This window comes from Thermomyces lanuginosus (genome assembly GCF_041956635.1).
Source record: "Thermomyces lanuginosus strain ATCC 200065 unplaced genomic scaffold VTN49scaffold_27, whole genome shotgun sequence".
NCBI lineage: Eukaryota > Fungi > Ascomycota > Eurotiomycetes > Eurotiales > Trichocomaceae > Thermomyces > Thermomyces lanuginosus.
The window spans coordinates 1690064-1711525 of NW_027192361.1; the positions used below are offsets into that span (position 1 = coordinate 1690064).

The 21462-nt window shown below is 49.6% G+C and overlaps 8 protein-coding genes across 8 annotated transcripts; 5 read left to right on the forward strand and 3 right to left on the reverse strand.

Annotated features, from left to right (window-relative positions):
- Positions 1-1194: 1194 nt before the first annotated feature.
- Positions 1195-1743, forward strand: VTN49DRAFT_2871 (uncharacterized protein; the record flags this gene model as incomplete). The annotated part of the gene is made up of 2 exons (XM_069410644.1): positions 1195-1411; positions 1481-1743. The coding sequence occupies 2 exons, from the start codon at positions 1195-1197 to the stop codon at positions 1741-1743; spliced, it is 480 nt and encodes a 159-aa protein (XP_069269429.1).
- A 6456-nt stretch (positions 1744-8199) lies between these two features.
- Positions 8200-8787, forward strand: VTN49DRAFT_2872 (uncharacterized protein; the record flags this gene model as incomplete). The annotated part of the gene is made up of 2 exons (XM_069410645.1): positions 8200-8431; positions 8504-8787. 2 exons carry the CDS (start codon positions 8200-8202, stop codon positions 8785-8787), a joined length of 516 nt encoding a protein of 171 aa, XP_069269430.1.
- An 832-nt stretch (positions 8788-9619) lies between these two features.
- Positions 9620-11613, forward strand: VTN49DRAFT_2873 (uncharacterized protein; the record flags this gene model as incomplete). The annotated part of the gene is made up of 5 exons (XM_069410646.1): positions 9620-9698; positions 9769-9917; positions 9991-10404; positions 10458-10860; positions 10922-11613. The coding sequence occupies 5 exons, from the start codon at positions 9620-9622 to the stop codon at positions 11611-11613; spliced, it is 1737 nt and encodes a 578-aa protein (XP_069269431.1).
- An 8-nt stretch (positions 11614-11621) lies between these two features.
- VTN49DRAFT_2874 (uncharacterized protein) lies at positions 11622-13286 on the reverse strand (the record flags this gene model as incomplete). The annotated part of the gene is made up of 3 exons (XM_069410647.1): positions 11622-12352; positions 12399-12774; positions 12849-13286. 3 exons carry the CDS (start codon positions 13284-13286, stop codon positions 11622-11624), a joined length of 1545 nt encoding a protein of 514 aa, XP_069269432.1.
- Positions 13287-13610: 324 nt separating this feature from the next.
- VTN49DRAFT_2875 (uncharacterized protein) lies at positions 13611-15019 on the reverse strand (the record flags this gene model as incomplete). The annotated part of the gene is made up of 5 exons (XM_069410648.1): positions 13611-13826; positions 13879-14344; positions 14407-14566; positions 14620-14747; positions 14805-15019. 5 exons carry the CDS (start codon positions 15017-15019, stop codon positions 13611-13613), a joined length of 1185 nt encoding a protein of 394 aa, XP_069269433.1.
- Positions 15020-15670: 651 nt separating this feature from the next.
- On the forward strand, positions 15671-17745 carry VTN49DRAFT_2876 (uncharacterized protein; the record flags this gene model as incomplete). The annotated part of the gene is made up of 3 exons (XM_069410649.1): positions 15671-15767; positions 15817-16814; positions 16867-17745. 3 exons carry the CDS (start codon positions 15671-15673, stop codon positions 17743-17745), a joined length of 1974 nt encoding a protein of 657 aa, XP_069269434.1.
- Positions 17746-17902: 157 nt separating this feature from the next.
- VTN49DRAFT_2877 (uncharacterized protein) lies at positions 17903-18849 on the reverse strand (the record flags this gene model as incomplete). The annotated part of the gene is made up of 4 exons (XM_069410650.1): positions 17903-18132; positions 18191-18353; positions 18410-18760; positions 18814-18849. 4 exons carry the CDS (start codon positions 18847-18849, stop codon positions 17903-17905), a joined length of 780 nt encoding a protein of 259 aa, XP_069269435.1.
- A 383-nt stretch (positions 18850-19232) lies between these two features.
- Positions 19233-21457, forward strand: VTN49DRAFT_2878 (uncharacterized protein; the record flags this gene model as incomplete). Its single annotated transcript, XM_069410651.1, has 2 exons — positions 19233-20054; positions 20105-21457. The coding sequence occupies 2 exons, from the start codon at positions 19233-19235 to the stop codon at positions 21455-21457; spliced, it is 2175 nt and encodes a 724-aa protein (XP_069269436.1).
- Positions 21458-21462: the final 5 nt, after the last annotated feature.

The following is a 21462-nucleotide window of genomic DNA, read 5'->3' on the forward strand; positions in this document are numbered from 1 at the left end:
AGTTTGCTTGTACTGATGAGATGGGGAGTACGGGGTACTTATAGTACTACTCACTTTCATGAGAGCCTGGTTTCCGTGGAGCTAATTAGTATTACATTCGACTGGCTCTGATGGTCAGAACAGAAGAAAGACCAGTTACCCGTCAACTCGTAACTACTCTTTGAAGACTTTTCTGCCACATGCCCTCGAGCTGTATGGAGTAGTGATACGGAGTAATTAAGGTTAACCAACTTACGCTTAGTTACTGTAATCCAATAGTGCAAATTCAAACGTTCCTTCCGGAGTTCCGACTCTCGATGGCCACGAGCCCCTACTGTCCCTTTGGGTACTTAGTTGGCCCCCTACGAGCACACCCCCTGTGGCGAGTCCTGTCTTGCGGCCATCTCAAACCGAGTCCTGATCGATCACGTAGTAGACACAGGTACGAAGTAATACGGTCGAATGGATACTTTTGCGGACAGGCCACATTCGGACGACTACTCCGTACAGAGTATAGTAATCTGTACAACCTGATCATGACGCTATCGAAGGACTCTGCACGTTCTCTGCAGAGTACTCGGAAGAAGGTTGCATGCCGGAGATATCCGTAGCAAGTTCGCAAAATGACCTGGTTTAACTCCGGTTCTCCATCTCCATAGCCCCATGACCCAGGCCATTCAGCAGGACCCACACAAGCAAGAAACCCAGGGTTGCCCTTGATCGGTTACTGACTCGAAGGATTGTTAGTGCTGAGGACGTGCTCCGTACGGGGTACTTATTTCCCCGGTAGCTGATTGCTCTTGTCGCCTCGGACGGGGCCCAAAGCTTACTCGTACATACCTACATACGGAGAACGGAGTACATTGGATCCGAATTGGTCATACGGAATCCTCTTAGAAAATAGGACGATTTACCAGCTATGATGGCGTCCGGGTCTATTTGCATCTGTTGGTTGATGCAATTCAATTCATTGGTTACCTGGACTGGAGAAGCATGGCGTATAGCTTCTCTGCTGAAAACTACAGTAACTGAACTTTCAATGTTGCAAGCTGGTAGAGGACTCGACAGAGTATAGTTAAAAATCAGTAATCTTGGCCTTTCAACTATAAAAGCAAATTTCATTCCCCATTTGTCGACGCAGGTCACTGCTGAAAAGATACCAATCCACGCTGCTTTCTCACTGATTCGAAGCATCAACTTCACAGGAATCGCATCATGAAGCTCTCAACAGTTGCTGCAACACTTCTTCCTCTTCTCACCCCCGTCATGAGTGTCAATCCGCCGATTGACAAGTATGTGGAGCTCGTTGCGGATGCAGCTGGAAATTGCTTCCTTCAATTCAGCAATTGGGGAACGGACGAAAGACCTTGCACTGTGACCACTGCCCCAATTGGAACCGTTGACCAGGCCACGTCCAAATGCAAGGCGTTCGGTATGCCATTCCCTTACCATCATAGAGAGGAAAAATTGTCAGGGGATGTCTGCTCACTGCGATTAACAGATGGCTCAGCTCGGTCTCCTCCAGTCCCATCCTGCAACAACAACGTCAACACTCTAATTTACAGTGGTCAATATCACGGAGGGATCTACGTGGATGCTGGCTGGCTTGCGACCAGAGTCCCTCTTGGGACCAAGGTTGGTTGTCGAACGTACATGTTGCCTTATGAAAGCCCGGAGCAACCTGGTGAGGAATGGGTACAGAACGGCTGCGATATCGATCCGCAACTTATCTCATCGTACACTCAGTGGTACGATCGCCAATGAAGATGGCTGCTAGTTCTCTCAAAGCTGGCTGGCTTTCACGAAAGTTTGTCGGCAAGTTTGTGTATTTGTACGCCGGTGAGGTATTGGATCAGGCAGCGTGATTATCAGGACATAGATGCCGTTATACTGCTATTCACCTCCATGGTACCATTGTATGTTTCACGTATTGGAGAGCTTTAGTAATGAACATCAACCAGGTTAAATACAGTTACTTCAAAACGAGTCGACGATGAGGAACTCTTCGCTCATCCCTTCGTATTTTACAGCCAACACGAACCTCATCTTTCACTTTTCGAATCTAAGCTTTCATGTCTGGAAGTGTTGGCCCTCCGGATCAAGGCGTCGTCAAGCTTGTTCTGAAAAATAACCAACTGATGTGCGTAGAGTACTCTATATGCAGGTATCATTCTTGCTCTGTATTCAGAAAATAGTAATTGTGTGCAAGAACTCAATGTATACAGGACAAAGTCGGCAAGTCTACGATTGTAAATTACAAGTTTCTGCCCTCATACACTCTCAATCGTTGTTCGAGGGTTATGTGTCGTTCCGCATTTCTTTTACAGCCTTACAGATCGTAAGATCTTCAGTACTGTACTCAATCCTGCCGTTGATATGCCGACACTTCGACAGAAAATAGAACGATACAACTTGCACTGAAGTGGTATGCCTCCGGAATTGACAGTTAAATGCAACTGCTGCTGAAGTTCTCTCGATACCTCTTTTTTTTTTCTGTTTAGTCGATGCCAAAGAGCAGGTTGATTCTCGGCCTTACGAAGTTCTTTATCTATGTCGTGATGTCTTGATGCTGTTAATTAGCCTTAGATCGAAAGCTCCCACAGACCGTGGAGTATTCCGCATCTCGTCCTCAGTCTGTTCCTGCGTTAGTTCCCGTTTAATTAGATAACGCAGCCTATTTTTAGGATGAGCATCCGTAGCGCTAGAAATTATTCGTGACTCAAGTCCATAAGTACATAATACGATAGTATGAATAATCATAATCGAGGAGGTGTTAGGCTACGACGCGTACGCAGAGCAGCGGGAATGGCTGCGCGCGATTTTCGACCAGGAGCCCCAGTTCGAGCAGCACTGGAGACCTACTAAACGGCGCGCAGAGTATTCAACGACGATCCTGCCCCCCGCCCTCGCGCTCTTGCTCGCCCCCCAACCGATTTATGGATGTGCACAGCTCAAAAGTCATGTGAGAACTCTCACCTCGGCCAAAAAAGGGAGCTCTCATAACGTCTCTGACAAGAACCAAGCCGGAACTCTGCAGTTGCAGCCATGTCTCATCGTAGCCTGAATGCAAGTCACCACGGCCACCGCCCCTCATTATGTCTATCGGATTGAAGATTCTCGGCAAGATTGGCATCATGTAGCCTACATCCCATGGAGCGTTAAACTGCCGCCGGCTGATCATGATTGGATCGTTTTTGTTTTTTTCCGGGTTACTGGAGGTTAGACTTGGTGCCTTGCAACCTGTCACTGACTCGTGCGGTTCGTCCAAGACTCCAGGCTCACTACAAGGGTCGAGTTATTGGGAACCTACGCAACGTCGATCACCTGTTCCTGACTCAACCTTCCCCGTTGGAATTTCCTCTATCAATTAGTTGAGGGGCGAGATCAACCAACGAAGATAATGCGGATCATAATCGATCTCACTTTCTTGGATCTACGGCTCGCGTCGCCAAGACTCATCCATCAATTCATTAGGGTTAGAGCTTCACTCGGCAACATCGTAGCCGATCCATACAGCAATCAATTGATGGATGAAAAATAAATGAGGTTGTGTTTGACGTAAAGCATTAACTAGTATGTCTCGTGATGGTTGAGCAATGACTCATTGTTTGAAAACCGTGCCTAGACTGACAAAACTTTTGCATCCGACGGAGGATTACTACTAGTCATCCTGCTGGTATATCTATGGATTTGATAATGTCACGATTCATTTCGCGGATATTTGGTAACCTCATTGGCACTTAAGTAACCACTGGAAGTTAGTGAACAGTGTTTGATGAGAGCTAGCAAAGGGTTAGGTTACCAATAACTTGGGCCAAATAAGGGATGGGGTGTCTTTATCAGTTCTGTTGGGCTTAGCACCTGCTCAATCCGTAACTGGACTGACTCTCCGCACTTGTGAGTACCTTATTTTCGACAAGCTAGGGCCAGATTTTTGCGGAGACCTGGTGACACTCGGGTGCTGAGTTCAATTCTCGGCAGATTCGACGCCTCACATGTTCAAGCTTTCCTCTCGCAAAGCATATCTAACACAGCAATTGAAGACGGATAGATGTATTTTGCCAGCTCAAGCGTTCTATAACGGGCCTCGATTAGCTTCGTACAATGCCAATAGCGAATGCAGTTCCGTTCAATTGGCTTTTATCTGCGCTCCACGGAGTACTGGACTTTACAGACCATAGTACCGAAGATATTGAACCTACCTCATTTTGTGCACTCAGCATAAGTTTCCTTGGGAAGTTGTCAAGCTTGTGATGTTTCTTTCGCGATAATTGACGCGATCCCCAGCTTAATCGCTCCGAGGCGTTTTTACGCAGGAAGCGGCATCCAGATTCTAACGGAAGAAGATTCGAGTTTCAGCTGCGTTTACTTTGTCCGTCCTTATTCTGGGAGTAGCATTCGTACGGATGGCCTTTTGATTTCAAGTGCGCGTGGCTTTTGTTGACTGGTTTTTGACGCGGAGATCGGGCTCATCCATGCGGAGTGTCGGAATACTTTCACCTTCCAAGTATTAACGGGTCTGCTGTGAGATGCTGAAAGACAATGCACACAATGAGACGGCTCAATCAGTTGCATGAAGCATAAATCTGTTATGATCTTTGGCACGAAGTAAATCCGGTAAAGAGTTCATGACACATATTGATTCTTGATTCTTAGGCGTTTTATTCTGATTACTAGCGGCTGTTTTAATGCCACAGGAGAAGCCTGAACAGACTCAAATGAAGCCGCAGCATCAATTTGATATTGTTGGCTCCTTGCCTTTGGAGCTTGTGATGAACGTCGCACGTTTTCTGAACCCAACAGACGTTATCCGGAGCCAGAGGGTGCGTTCTTCGCTTCATTTGCTGTTTAAATGTTACGTTGGCAAGGGAATGAATTTCTATGCTGACAAAGTCCAAGGTGTCGAAACGTTGGCGAGCAATTCTCACGAGCAACTCAGTCAGTGCATGTGTCTTGCACAAAGCATTCAGGTCCCTGAGCCTGGATTCGAACGGTATTGATGCGCGCGGATTACCGATGCGGCGAGGTATGTCGAGTGGCAACATAGGTTACAGTGTGGCAGACCGGTCAAAAAATCTTTCTCCGCTGTTCATCGGAACTGCCACCAGAATTATGGTATGATGAAAAATATTATGTCGCTCCTCCCGCCGTGGCCAGGCTGCGCTCGCGCCGACTGTGTTACCGCACTCGGCATGACAGGAAACTGCAAATGTTAAATCTCGAAACGGGAGAGAGATTCATCTGCCCCGAATACGAATATTTCGACGACAACTTTGTTGTCAACGAAAGTATCTTTATGTGGTCTGATCGCTATCTCGTTCAACTCATTGACGAGGGGTTGTAAGTTTTTGAAGTTTCCAAATCAATTAGCTCCTGCAGCGTCGGCCGTCTAACACGGATAACTTAGTGACAACCTGTGTCATTTCATTCTAGCAGCATTTGATTTACGAACGTCACGGAGTTTTACCAAAACCATTTTACTTTTCCTGATCATATTCCTTACCCCTCGCCGCGCTCTCTAGTGAAAGACAAAGTGGCCATTGTGACCGATTTCCGGTTCTAGCCAGCCGTCTTCATTTGGGATCTGACCTCTAATCTTGTCCGAAAGATCAATATCGAAAGTCCATACTCGATTGCTAATATTAGCCTATTGCACGTTGCCCAGGATGAGGATGTGCTGGTGGTATTTCAGGTAAACTGGAAGCTGGATCTGCCCGAAGTGCAGCAAACCAAGCTGCCGTTGACGACCGGGGATGTCCTTTTCTCATGTATGACTTTGCCGCTGACAGGTTGAGTGGCCGATGGGTCGAACATGTCAATCTCCATGGACAATCTTCTGAACTCACGACGTCATCCCGTCAGTCTAACTCCTGGAATTGTCTACTATCGGGGCGAGAATATTAGACAGCCCGTTATCTACGAAGTCGCCTCAGGCAGGACAACCTTGCGCCGCTATCAGCTGGACGGCCGAGTGCTTGGCCCCAAAGAGGACTCCACTTTTATCCAACCTTTTGGCGATCAGGGAGGTTTTCGGCATTGTCAGAGAGGGAGGCGTCGAGCATTGGTTTTTCAATCACAACTTTGTCCCTGACTTCCTGGATGGACAGCCACTCGGTGTGTAGCAAGTAGTCAGTGAATTTGTGTTTGAGATCAAACCAGGAATCAAGTTTCCAACCTCTCATTCACATCGCCTGCCCATTTCGAGTTAATATCCTCATTTGACAGAAATGCAAATACCTTCCGATGGACAGCTGCCTGCGACTTCGAATATGCACCATCAATATAATTACTTTGTCAAGTGGTAAGTGGTAGACCTAAATACAAAAACGGGACATATTACGACCTGTTGGATTGAAGGAGAGCCGAAACCGAAAGCGACGAACGCTATTGTAAGAGTGGCTTAGGGTGTGGGTAAGCAGAACAGAGAAAACTGCTTTGGACGTACAAGAACAAACGGAGTGCACTGTCCAAGAACGTTGATAAGTAGCTTCCCAGAACTAGGGTTCAAATCAATGGAGGCTAGCCTGTCAAGAGCCTTATAGGGGTTTTTTTTTTTTTAACACAGTACTACACGGCAAAGAGACTGTCGACGTGAAACAGTTATGCATTTGTATCTGGCGTTCTTATGGTGCTGTTCGTTCGCTTTGCCAACTGCGAGGGAGTGGCCCAGTCCAATTTCAGAATTTCAGTTTGGCTACCGCGAAATGGGCGCAAACATCCTAGTCTAGCCCAGGTTATCCATTTGTTCCTGCATTAGCGTCGGGACGACGCAGCCTACGTAGTTGAGTAGGAGCGGTGCCTGTTATTAGTGTTTATAAGTTTCGACAGTAATTAGTAATTAGGACTCCGTACGGAGCACAGTTAACCAGAAATCACGAATTCGTGTTAATAAACGACGTTCAAATTGATTGGCATCATTTAACCTATCCAACGCCCTGTGGAGCGCAAAGCCCCCTCGAACTGTTGATGATTGGATCCACCTCCGTCGGACAACCCGAGGACAGCTTGGCACCCTGGTCACCCGAGGGCGGCTGTCACCCCTGCTCCAACAGTGCAGTTCGCTCAAGACTCCAAATATACGGAGTACTACTTGCATGGAGTACCGCAGCGTCGGGACATCGACAATTCGGCAGCACAGGGTTTCGCATCACCGATCATCTAAGTTGCCAGCTCATTATATGAAACAGGGATAATTAGACATAGAACTCTGTACTCGTATATATGCTCACTTTTTTACTATGTAGGTAGCAACCGTACTTAGCCTGTGAGAGCGTTTTCAGGCTCGAAGAAAGTTCTTTTCCAGACACACGTCTCTATGGGTGCTCCAGCTCTGTTGACATTGAGGTTGCGCACTAACCATTCCAGGTTTAGTTATGCTGGTGTTATTGGTCACTGCATACTCCGTATATGGATTAGTGTCTTGGCGCCACGTTCGGTCCCTTTATCTAGTCCATTTTTAATTTAGCGCCTCTTCTGTCGGCCTCCTGCGGATGAGCCATGATGGGCCTTGAGGCTTAAAGGATGGAGCACAGCAATCCCGGTCGGCTACTGAACATAATTTTGATCTTGTGGTTGGGGGTAGGTTATAGTGTAAATTTTCATTGCATAAAACAAAAACGCTCAAGTACTGAGTACTAGTGACAGTGAATTGAGGGACTAATATACCAGTAGTATTAAGCCAGGCGGATACTGCGATTCTCTGGCTACATCCTCGTAAGAGTACGGAGTACTAAGAAGCTCCATGGTAGTCTGCGGTTTTCGGTTGTGAGATTATAATCTCACCCATTTGCTTCTCGCTCGAATAGATTAAATATCAGACTTCGGCACTAATAAGTATTTGGTCCTGCCAGGACTTCGTAGGTGGAGGTAGGTACTAGCCCAATATGTTGTAGCAGAAAAGCCTAGCAGAAATTGAATCCTGAATTGGTAAACCTGCAGAGTGTCAAAAGAACCGAGCATGACGCTGCCATTTCATTAATTAAGGGGTTGTTCATAGACTAATCTTATTGGGCTACTTAGCCCGTTCTCCTTTTAAACCCACGATCCTACCACGATTTGGCAATTGAAAGGTGACTAAGGGCCTCAACAATCAGCGACTCTTCAGTCTCTCGAGTTATAAGGCAGACCATCTTCCCCTCATCGGCCGACGCATTCCTGCTGGAGAAGACGTCAATCCTGGGGTTTCTCGTTTATTCGAGGAATCGAAGAATCGCACGCATCATGAAACTTCTCTCGACTCTCGCTACCGTTGCTCTCCCTCTGCTGGCCTCTGTTGTGAGCGCCAATCTGGATCATGAACCAGAGGATGCGGGTTGGATGGAACTTGTTGCAGGCGTAGACGGAAAATGCTATATTGAGTTCAAAACATGGGGGACGGAACAACATCATTGCACTATGCGCTCGGGTCCCATTGGCGTTGTTGACCACATCAGTCATACATGCAAAGGATTTGGTATGCCAATATCTTTCACTGTCACGGATGTAACTATGCTAGTGAAATCCCTTGTTTACTGACTATCAATAGATGGCGGACCACGAGGTGTGCCAGTCCGCGACTGTGTGGAAACCGAATTCACCTACGTTTTCAGCGGCGACAATTATGGCAGTGTCAGAGTGAAAGCACTACTTAATTGGGAAGACGTTCAATATTATTACCCCATTGGACGTCAGATCGGTTGCCGAACCTACAAGACGTATTTCAAGCAAGGGGATCCGGATTCCGGAAAATTCTACGTGCAAAAGGGCTGCGACGTGGATCCCTCTGTTGTTGCGGATGTCGAGGCTGAATGGTACGATCGCAAGTGGTGATGGTCATGCTCTACAGACCTGGATAAATTCGGCAAAGTTTCGTTGACAACTATGTGTATTAATCGCACAATTGGAGAGTGCTGAGCTCGATCGAGCGATATCTACACTCAGATGTTGCTGCCTCATGTACCTGCACATTCCTCACTCTTGAATGTTATCTAAGTAATGTTCAAATACCAATCCTAATCCTGGCCATGAAGATTCTTTTGCTTCAACAATTGTATCAGTGCCAGAGAACTCGCGCAGTCAAGGTGTTCGTTGCATTCTGACCGATTAAGGTTTGCATCGCCAACCCCATTCATCCTTATGGTTACAGCTTCAACTCAGCAACATCGTAGCTAGAAAAGGAGGATTGATGGACCAAAGGATGGCCGCATAGTCAAGCCGGAAGTAGCTTTTCAATGACAACTAGAATAATAGTTGAAGGTACTCTTGAGCCAGGCAGATCCGAATGATGAAGTCCTCAACAGGACCGAGAGATCTCGTGTCTCGGGGTAAACTATCCTAGCACCGTCTATTCCGAACCTTAACAGCGAACCCTGCGTGAAAGTTTGGGTACGAAACCAAAGCTGAGTACCTGTACTTAGTAGGTTAAGTAAGTTAACGGCCCAACGACCGAGGCCGAAACCTAAGTTAAAAGCTAACCACATATGGAAAGTGGTGGCTCAGATTTCCTTTTGGAGAAGCGGTTCGAACAAAGCTGCGATTGGTGTCAGACACTCCATGCCGTCGTAGAAGCTTGTTGGAACTGACGCTCGAGACCTCTCGTATTTCACATCAATACGTAATAATTCTTGTCTTTAAAAGAAGTTGATCATAAATGCCTCAAAGAATGCCCGAATCGTCAGAATCTGTACGCCCAAAACGGTGCAGAACCGGATGTCAACGATGCCGATTACGGCGCCGAAAATGTAGGCCAATTTTCCGAATCGATAAGTCAAATCCCTATGGCTGTGTTGTGCTGACAGACATCAATCGCAGGCGATGAGGGAAAGCCCCGATGCCGAAATTGCGTGGAAAAAGGGTTTCGGTGTGAATATGGGACGAAGCTGACCTTCTTGGAGAAAAACGCATGGACATTGGAGTCAAAACGTCGCAATCAGGATACGAAGAAATATCCAAGCATAGAGGCATGGATTCGTCTATATTTTCGAGGAATTTTTTTTTTTTTCCGTGCGTTACGGCTGACATATGGGCATGTAGTTTGTAGATAGATCGCGTCAAAGCAGTCCGACCCAGCATAGTGAGAATAGAAGGCGGGGGACATCGTTCGAGTCTCTCGGTGGAGCACACCGTGATACTGCTACGGGCCTGATTAACACTCCGCCACAGCATGAATCTGCGTCTTCCGCAAGTTATCTTGTCACAGTCACCGAATACGACACTCCGGATCGTTTGACTACATCAGAAGATGTCGCAGCTAACAGTTTGTTGTCGTTGAGTGTTGATGACGCGCATCGCCGCCTTGAAGCCAGTGATTCATCCGTCTACCAAGATGATGGCAGCGCGGCAGTCTCCTTGGTGAAATCTACGACCACATCTTCCACGACGGGTCATGTGGACGAGCAGACAAAGCTCGAACTTCTCAGACACTTCCGATATGAACTTGCTCCATGGGTTCGTTGAGTACTTTGATTCCGAATTCGGAGCTGAGACTAACACTGGGTCAGCTCGATATTTGTGATCAGAACCAAACTTTCGGAATCTTGGCCATCCAAGCGGCGATGGAAACAACTCCAGCCGCGGCTCGGCTGTTATCGTCGATACTTGCACTTGCTGACATATCGTTGAGGCTTTTGAATTCAGATGGAGCACGTCAAAATGCCGAATACCGGTTGACCAGGATTGACGAAGATTCTCGCTACGCTGCCACGCTACATGCAGCCGCACAAGACAGTACTTCGATTCTTTGTTTACTCTCGTCTTGCTTGGATATGGTGCGACGGTTTATATTAGACGTGCGCGGCACATGGTTAGAGATAAATTTCAGTGAAATCGAGAGGCCGCCTCCGGCGGCAAATGAACGGGACTGGCATTTGAGTACTGCCACCTATTGGCTTTGCCTGAGACTAGGTACGGTAATTAAAAAAAAAAAAAAAATTATAAGGTATACAACCAAACTAATAGTGATCAGCTGTCAGTAGGATGCTCGCAAATGGCGATTTTGGCGGCATTCTCTCATCAGATTTCCTCACCAACGTGCCGACAATAGAGCCGACTAGCCGTTGTGAACAGATTTGTGTTTACGCCAACAGACCTTTGTTTCTCTGCGCGCAAGTCTTTGCTCTTCTCAGAGAAGGCTCTCAGCAAAGAACGAAAAGCATCCGAGAGAGTTGGTTGCATCTTGTTGACGAGCTTCAGAACTGGTACCGCAGTAGAAATGAGGAGTTCCAGCCCATTCTGGAATTCGGTATCTCATCAGAAGTGATAGAAGACACGTCCAGCACCGACTTCCCCTCAATTGTGTTCACCAGTGGCGCGGCTATTTTTGGCAACCAGCTCTATCACACTGCGATGCTGGTTCTACTGTCCCATAAGCCACGGACGATTCAAAAGGCGGACTTCCGCCAGCAACACCCATCGATCATGTCGCCGTTGTGGCATGCGCAGCGGATATGCGGGATAGCTTTGAATAACGTCCATAGGGAACACTGGGATCCGTGTCTTCTTTCTTCATTCATTGTCGCGGCTAGACGCATGACACATGAATCGCAGCAGTTGACGATTATCGAAGGGCTTCGGAAAATTCAGAAACTTACAGGGTGGAATATCGACCTTGTTATCTCCGACCTGCTCGAGGAGTGGAGGTCTATGGACGGAATCTGATCGGGTCCTCATCGAGCCGTGAATACTCGATATGGATCGTCAATACTTTCTTCTTGGTGTGAAGCGTATCCCCATGCAATCTCTAAGTCTTTAATCCTCCAGGTCATGCCCCATCCCGTGGTTTTCTCGATCGAACGGATCAAATTGGAGATTATCTCATGCTCGGATCGATGTGTAAACAGACGGCCCGCGATCCACAGCGCTTGAGTAGCATTGTTTAGGCATCCATGATGTGGATTCGTCAAGGAAATGCCACACACGCGACGAGCATGCCACAATGCGGATGCCACTGGATTAGAGTGAAGTTTTAGGCTTGTGGGCTTGATGTTGAGCAGCAAAATGCACGATGCGTGGTACAGTTGATTGGAGGAGATTGCCGCCCAGTGGACGAAAAATATCCGCGGGAAAGGCTTCTCTTGGATTGTTTGAACCGGGAGTAGTTCACTAGGCCGACGATGGTACCAATCTTGCAAATCGTCCCACAGTCGGAGCCAGCGCTCTTGAAATGAGTCTGCCGTGCATCCGTTGTCGATTCCAAGCTCAGTGTATCTGGTATGATCCGACAACAGTTCGCTGACCTTGGCGCTAAGATACACGGCATAATTCGCATGCATGTCTGGCTTTTTTTCAGCATAGAATAGTCGACGGGAATCAGCATGATCATGTCCAGGGGGGAGCCACTTTGAAGGAGGCAACAGTGTGCGATGGATTCCATCCGATATCATAGCACCACAGACATCTACTCAATTAGATGAAGAATCAGCAGTGACAACATCAAGACTCACCCATTCTCGCGTAGCACCAAAACACCGCTCGTAATAGGCCGTTGCTAAAGCCATGAATGCCAAAAGCGTCAAACAATGCCGCGCATCCCTCGAGATGCCGTCTCCAATCTTGCGCCCGCGCGGACATCATCTCTAAGCAGCATAGGATAACACAGGCGGCTACGACTTTCTGATCTCGGAGCTCAAGGAGGGGACGGAGGAGTCTGATGGACTCCTGATAGAGCTGTAAGCTATGGAATGAGTCTTGCTGACTGCCCTGCTTGCGTTCTATCTGTCGCGCAGAAATGGCGAGCATTGCATAATACAGGGCAGAAAAATCGCGCGCCAAAGCCGGTATTACAATGCCAAAATAGCGCTCCTGGTCGAACATATCCAACTACAGCACTATCATCAGTCTCCTATTCTCATTTGCTGTGCTGCAATCGTAGTGCACAGAAGCGAGAAGCTTACCCAAGGGGCAACCTCTCCGATATAGTTCTGAAGATATCGAATCTGATTCCTTCTTGAAACAAACAGTGGTGCTTGCGGTGTGCCACCTGGGCCATTATCTTGCTCGTCATTGATGAAACTGGCAGGGCCAGTCGATTGGGCAGCATTCACGAGCATGCATCGTAGTTGTTCCCGTGAAGCGAGATATCCCGGATCTTGTGAGAAACTGTCGCTACCAATTGTCCAGTCGCCCAAAGAAGCATGGACATCCACTCGTGGAGAGACATAGGCTGACGTTGTGGGATTCGAGTCTCCATGCTCGGCATTCCAGTGAGAGAGCGGAGCACGCAACGCGCTCCAAGAGCTTGTAGACGATGGCAGAGAGTGAATCATATCGGAATGAATCTCATGCTTGATGTCAGACAGAGACATGTCAGTCTGTGACAGAACGCGAGACATTGAGTGGGAGACTCGTAGGCAATTGCGTACCTGGGCAGACCGTAACTACTTAAATAGGCAAATTTCTCATGATAGTTGCAGTATTTCTTGGCATACTATTTCATTTTGGGAACTTCTTTTTGATCAACTCAGTAGCGGGGAAAGCGCTTCACTGCCTTAGGTGCATTTTCAAGAACCTCGCGGCACCTAAGTACTAATCATTGCATTCATCATTCGAATTATGTTTGAAAAAGATTGTATATTCCCTCCTAGTAACACTAGTCCTATGGCGTGGATTGGTCCGTATATTAGTACACGGCATTCACAGCATTTTTCAGAACGGTGTCAAGAGTTCAGATCCAGTGTGAAGTCCACATCATCCACCACCAACGTCTTGATACTGCCGTTTGCGGGATTCGAGCAAAGCTGCAGGGCGTCCATTGCTTTTTCCAACGGAAAAGTGTGCGTGACCATTTTCTTCAGATCCAAGATCCCGCCGCTGAGACAAGCGATAGCCGGTGGCCAAGTGTCTGTGTAGCGATTGATAAACTTCAGATCGATCTACCCTCGAATTAGTACCTCGCATCACGGAGCTAGAGAGAAGGACACATACCTCGGCTAAGGACAGATGCATGAAAGGAAGATTGTTCAAAATTGACTTGCCAACCCCAATGAGGATGACCTGCCCTCCACGACGGGCGGAATACGACGCTATGCAGACACTACTCTCGACGCCAGTGCATTCAAAAACCGTCTCTGGGGCAGAGTAGGCATCTCCGAACAATGCTCGGATAGCTTTGGCGTTCTCCTGGGCGTCGAGATCTCGGTTGACTTGATAGGTGAGGCAGCTGGGAACAAGCTCCTTCGCAAACTCCAGTCGACGGGGTTCCAGGTCGGTGATGACGACAGGGTGAGCTCCGGATGCTCGTGCAGCGGCAAGAGTGATGAGACCAATGGGGCCAGCGCCACAGACAAGGACGCCACGACCAAGACTTAGACCGGCTGTCCTAAGCCCGCTCATAGCGACTGAGAGGGGCTCGAGAAGAGCTCCCTCGGCATATGACAAATTGTCAGGCAATCTAAAAGATACGTACGAGTCAGTCCTTCTGGTTATGAACAAGTCTGCGTTGGGTGACCAAACTTGTGTAGCCATTTGGCCGGATGGACTTTGTATCTTTGCATGGTGCCATCATAAGGATAAACCCCGGCGAATTGGACGTCTTCGCAGAGGTTGTATCGTCCTTCCATGCACAAGAAGCATTCTCGGCACGGGACGCCGGGTTCGATAGCTACTCGGTCACCTAAATAGCAGTTAACTTTGCAGCATTCAACAAGTAATGGAAAATTGACAAACCTGGCTTAAAATTAATGACATCTTCGCCGCAAGCCAACACCACACCAGACGCTTCATGCCCGATGATGCCGTCGCTTTCAAAGACCAGCTCTCCGATGCGACCCGTCTTCCAGAAGTGAAGATCAGAACTAGAATATCCTTGTTGTCAGCTATCATCTGACTGACACGTCAAAATTGCTACAGACCCGCAAATTCCGGTAGCTTTGATGTGTAGAAGCACCTCCCCACGCTTAGGCTTGTAAACAGGCGCCTCGACTAGTTTAATCTGCTGATCTGCAGTAACTTGCAGCGAAGGATTCGGCAGAGGAAGATTCTGCAGAACCTCAGCATCGGTAGATGCAGCCTTGGTGCCGATGACAGGGCCCTTCTGAGGCTGGCCGACAAGCACTGACGGAGACATCCTGACTACGACTAAAGATGATCAGAGACTACACTCGTTGCTACCAGTGTGGGAGGTAACCTCAACTTATAAGGACAAGTCTGAGCTACTACAGTGCCCCTGTATCACGGATGATAGTCAGTGGACGTCCCCTCACTGTCACCCCCGCCGGTGCATACGGCGAACCGATCGGCCGATGATCCGGGGTAATGCCAAGACTTAGGGCTCGGAAGATCCCACTCAGGAATGCGGAGGCTCGGGTTTCCAAAAATGGTAAGTTCAATATCTTCAGTAGTTCATTCGCAAGCCGCGCGATCAAGCGCGAGTGGGACAGGTCTTTGGTTATAAATACGATCATCCTGCTTATCATTCTATGAGATGCGCTTGCGCATTGCCTAGTAGTTTGTCAAGAGTCCTGATAAGGAGTTCTTGTGTAATCATGGTCGAGTCAACAACAGCCAGAGGATCCGATTCCGCGGCAGCAACGTCGTCGCTGCCCCTACTGAAGCAGTTATCTTCGGAACATGACCTGGTATTGAAGACATTCCGTATATTGATTTCAGATTTGTGCCAGCAGTTCAATGGCGGACATCCCGGGTAAGATTGAGTCTCCTCCATCGATCGCCAAAACTCACTGCTGATGGTGATTCTTGGTGCAGCGGTGCCATTGGCATGGCTGCCATAGGAGTTGCTCTCTGGCGATACGTCATGCGCTATGCGCCTCATACACCGGATTGGTTTAATCGTGATCGGTTTGTCTTGTCTAATGGTCAGAGTCCACATGTCAAATTCTGGATGGAATGGACTGACAATTGCAGGCCACACTTGCTTGTTCCAGTATACCTTTCTTCACCTCACAGGCTACAAGGCCATGACTTTTGACCAGCTCAAATCCTACCACTCTGAGCGCGTCGACTCGCTCTGCCCCGGACACCCAGAGATCGAGCATGAGGGAATAGAAGTTACCACTGGCCCGCTGGGACAGGGTGTGGCGAACGCCGTCGGGCTAGCGATGGCCACAAAGCATCTTGCAGCCACTTACAATCGGCCAGGTTACGATGTCGTATCCAATCATACCTGGTGCATGGTTGGAGATGCATGTTTGCAGGAGGGCGTTGCACTCGAAGCAATCTCCTACGCTGGGCACTTGAAACTGAACAATCTGACAATCATCTACGACAACAACCAAATCACCTGTGACGGCTCCGTGGATATGACGAATACAGAAGACGTGAATGCCAAAATGCGGGCTTGCGGGTGGGATGTGATTGATATCGAAGACGGCTGTTATGATGTAGAAGCCATAGTCATTGCTTTGGAGAAGGCGCGGGCGTCGAAAGATAAGCCCACTTTCATCAATATCCGGACGATAATTGGTCTCGGAAGCGGTGTTGCAGGAACTGCTGACGCCCATGGTGCTGCGTTTGGAGCCAAGGATGTTGCAGAGCAGAAGAAAGCGTACGGCTTCAACCCAGAGGAGTCGTTCGTCATTAGCGATCGAGTGAGGAAGTTCTTTGAAGATCTCCCTGCTCGGGGCGAGGAATACGTCCGGGAGTGGAATAAATTAGTTGATGCCTACGTTGCTGCGCATCCTGATTTGGGTGCTGAGTTTCGAGCTCGCGTTCGAGGAGAGCTTCCTGAGAATTGGAAAAATCTGATTCCAACAGCATTCCCAGACAAACCAACTCCGACCAGAGCCTCTTCTGGGCTCGTTCTGAGTCCCTTGGCAAAGGAAATCAATACCTTCATGGTCGGCACAGCAGATCTGACACCGTCAGTCAATATGACCTGGCCGGGCAAGGTTGACTTTCAGCACGTAAGTTCAACCCTAAGCCGAAATATGCTCCCATCTCTAACAAGCCTTGCAGCCCGATCTGAGAACGACATGCGGCATCAACGGCAACTACACTGGTCGGTACATCCACTACGGCGTCCGGGAGCATGCCATGTGCGCCATCTCCAACGGACTTGCCGCCTTTGCACCCAACACAATCATTCCAGTGACATCCTCTTTCTTTATGTTCTATCTGTACGCCGCACCAGCGGTCCGCATGGGCGCTTTGCAGCGACTACAAGTCATCCACGCCGCCACCCACGACTCGATCGGCATGGGTGAGGACGGACCCACGCACCAACCTATCGAAAACGCGGCTCTCTTCCGCGCCATGCCGAACCTGCTGTACATCCGACCCAGTGACAGCGAGGAAACCGCCGGAGCGTGGATTACGGCCATCGAGGCAAAGAATACGTCGACGATCATTTCAACTTCGCGCCATGCAGTACCGCAACTCAAGCAGACTCGGCGTGATGGGGTGAAATTCGGTGCATATGTTCTCGAAGAGCCTGCGGATGGCAAGGCAGATATCACGTTGATTGGCGTCGGCGCAGAGCTGTCCTTTGCGTTGGACGCGGCGAACGAGCTGAAGAAGAAACATAATATCGTGGCTCGAGTGGTCAGCTTCCCGTGCCAACGTCTCTTTGAAAGACAGACTGTCGAGTACAAGCGGAAGACGTTGAAGCGGCACCTGGGTATCCCGGCTGTAGTCATCGAGCCGTACGCGCCGAATGGATGGGAGCGGTACGCAGATGCTGGCATCTGTTTGACGCGTTTCGGGCATAGTTTGCCCGGAAAGGCCGCATACAAGTATTTTGGATATGACACGGAAACCTTGGTCTCAAAGGTTCTGGGATATCTAGAGCGGATCAAGGGGGATGAATATCTGAGACGAGAGTTTGTTGAGCTGTAGATCATAGACGCGTTAGTCTCTTCCCTGTGCCTGGAGACATCAATGTCACACCTGTTCTGAACTCGTCTGGACAATGCCATGTATTCTTTCTGTACATAATGCCTATACGAATACATCGCTATGATCACATTTCCCCAGCCGGGATGATCATCAACACTCATGTACCGAATACTTCATTCAGTTTGAGCGGGTTCTGGAATCCCTTCCTTTCCCACATTTCCATAGTCTGTAAGTAGTATGCATGCTGCTCTTCTTTTGTTGGAATCTTTTGGTCTGCAACACCTCTCGCGACGCGAGACACGTGTGTCTCTACTATCGTCGCATTGTCGTCTGAGTCGTCCCCTGCGAATTCGTAACTTCGGAAATCGCAGTTTTCCCAGGCACTTGCTGCAAGAAAGTTAGTCCCATAGATCACAATTGCCAATCTTTGGAGAATGGCCCATACCATGCTCTTCCTCGCCAATTCCTGTCCAATCTTGCGTGAAATAATGGAGGAATCCTCCATGACTGACAACAACCACTTCCTTTTCGGGCCGTGCCTTGAGCCATTTCCGGGCATCTCGGGCACGAGCAATGATTGCATTGGATGACGGGGCAAATCGTCCTCTCTGTGACCAGGTCAGTCAATGCAACAACAATCCATCGAGGTAGCAGACGTCCTGACCTTAATGTGCCAATTGTCATCTAGCAAACTCAAGTCAACCACCTTCCCCTTTGGTCCAACAATGTCCCCAAACTCCTGCTCCAGCTTGGACACCTCACTGCCTGTATCGCACGCAACATCGCTCGTCTCTTGCAGCTCAGGTAATACAACAATCTTCACCCCACGGTTGATCGCCGGTTGAAAAGAACATAACGATGTTTGCACTGCCCTCCGCAAAGGAGATGACACAATCAGCTCGATTGAAGACTGATAGGGAAATCTTGACTCCAGGGCTTTGCATTCGGCAATGCCCGCCTCTGTTAGACGAGGATCGTGAATCAAATAAGCATCCCCGCCTTTGTTGTGCTCCCCCTAGTGGCCGTCAACTGGCATATCCTGCATTCCCGGGTTTCGGCCAAATGTACCTGAGCATGGCGCACACAGTGTAGAATCGGCGCCATTTGTCGACCTGCCCGTAATCCAAAGCCCTTCCTGACTGCAGCCCGCATCAGAATCCGATCTCAAATCAAGATGTTTCTCCAATTGTCAGATCTTGTGGGGATGAGTTGGAGAAACAATCGACCAATCAGCATCGGCGCAGCTGACATCATAAAGAACTCCATCAATCAACTCCAGGATTTGTCAGCACTCCCCGGCCTCCGTTATCTCAACGGTCAGTCGGCCATCAAAGTTTCGCCTCGGAACGAATACGCCGAGTTATAAATGCGAGGGTATTTTTGTCCGTGCCGTGTTCGTCGTGGTTGTCGCCAGGATGCGCTGAGATACCGCCAATTTGTCCCCGTGAATAGTGTACCCCGGAGCCAAGGGGATGGATTACCAAACCATGTCCTCGAGCAGTCGAGGCAGGGAAAGGACTGCCTACGAGGTGGAGGATGAGCTTCACAACGAACATGGCTTAGTCGCAACGAAAATGCCCGCCGAAGTCTCGGGACAAAGCTTCACACCGCGCTCGCTGGCCGTCGGGTTGCTCATTGGCAGCTTCATCGTCTTCTCCAACACCTACTTCGGCCTGCAGACGGGATGGATGAGCTTGATGACGATGCCATCGTCCCTGATCGGATTTGCCATATTCAAAAGTTTGAGAAATCATCTTTCCTTCCCCTTTACTCCGGTCGAAAATGTCCTCATCCAGACCGTTGCCGGTGCTGTCGGGACAATGCCTCTGGGCTGTGGGTTTGTGGGTGTGATACCTGCCTTGGAATATTTGTTACGAGATGGCCCGGATGGCCCGTCGGGTGACGGAGGCACAGGGGAGGGAGGCCCACTGAAGGTTGGGTTCTGGAAACTGGTGATCTGGAGTTTAGGAGTATGCCTATTTGGGGCCATCTTTGCGGTTCCGCTTCGCAAAGAGGTCATCATCCGGGAGAAACTGAGATTCCCTAGCGGCACGGCGACGGCTTTGATGATTCGTGTGCTGCATGGCGGCACTGCCGGTGATGAAAAGCTTGCCGATCGTCGCAAGATCGGAGATGCAGATGAAGACGAGCGAGAAGTCGAACGTGAGAGACTGCTGGCAGGCGAGTCATCGGATGAAGTTGAAGCACGGACGATTGCCATTAGTAGCAAGCATGATCAAGGCCGACAGCGAGACTGGAAAGCGAATCTCCGGTTACTGATCGGGGCCTTTGTCGTGTCTGCCGTTTATGTAGGGCATTTCGATGGTTCGATGGCCACAATCATACTGACTTGAGACAGACTTTATTTTCTTACTTTGTTCCTCAAGTCCGAGATCTGCCTATTCTCGGCCTAACCCTGGCACATGACTGGCTATGGACCTTGAACCCATCGCCAGCGTACGTCGGACAGGGGATCATCATGGGGCCGGCAACGTCGATGCACATGTTGGCCGGAGCCGTGCTCGGATGGGGTATCCTATCGCCACTTGCCAAGCGCAAAGGTTGGGCACCGGGACCCGTCAGTGACTGGGAAAATGGGAGCAAAGGCTGGATCGTGTGGGTGTCGCTGGCGATCATGATGGCGGACGCCATTATCAATCTTGGCTGGCTGCTGGTACGCACGGCTGGTCCGTGGGCGATTGGTACTCTGCAGTCTCTCTTCAACCGAGTGCTCCACAGACGTCCTTCCTACGTCGAGTATTCTGCCGTCGACGTCAATGCAGCCACAGCCGACGATATTGAAGAGGACGCACCACCCAAGGAATTGATTTCCGCACGCACGGTGATGGTGCTCCTGCCGCTGGCCCTCGCCTTCAACGTCATTTGCATGCACATTGCCTTCGGCAGCATCATCACCCCAGCGCTCTCAACCATTGCGACCCTCCTCGCGGTCGTCCTTTCCGTCATGGGCGTGCGCGCTCTTGGCGAAACAGACCTCAACCCCGTTTCGGGCATCAGCAAACTCACCCAACTCCTCTTCTCCCTTGTCACCCCAGCATCCTCGCACACCCGCCGCAGCGCCGTCGTCACGAACCTTCTCGCCGGCGCAGTCTCCGAAGCCGGCGCTCTGCAAGCCGGCGACATGATGCAGGACCTCAAGACAGGCCACCTACTCGGCGCGAGCCCCAAGGCACAGTTCTACGGACAGGTCGTCGGCAGCCTGTTCGGTGCGGTATTGTCCACTATTGTCTACCGGCTCTACACGCACGTCTACGACGTCCCCGGCGAGCAGTTCCAGGTGCCAACAGCGTACGTGTGGATTTTCACCGCACGGCTCGTTACGGGCCAGGGTCTACCGCGCATGGCGTGGACGGTCTCGATGATCTTCGGCGGGATCTTTGTCCTGACCACGATCCTTCGCATCATCTTCAGCGCAGGTACAAGGAAGACAAAGGACATCGTCCCGTACATTCCCGGCGGCGTCGCCGTCGCGGTCGGCATGTTCAACGTGCCATCATTCACTCTAGCCCGCGCCATCGGCGGCCTCATCGCGTGGTGGTGGTCAAGGCGCCACCGCCGCAACGCCGTCCCGGGCCAGGAAGACGGCTCCTCCAGCGTGATCATTGTCCTTGCGTCAGGTCTAATCCTCGGCGAGGGCGTGCTGAGTATCGTTAACTTGGTCCTGGCCAGTGTCGGTGTTCCCCATTTATGATTGTG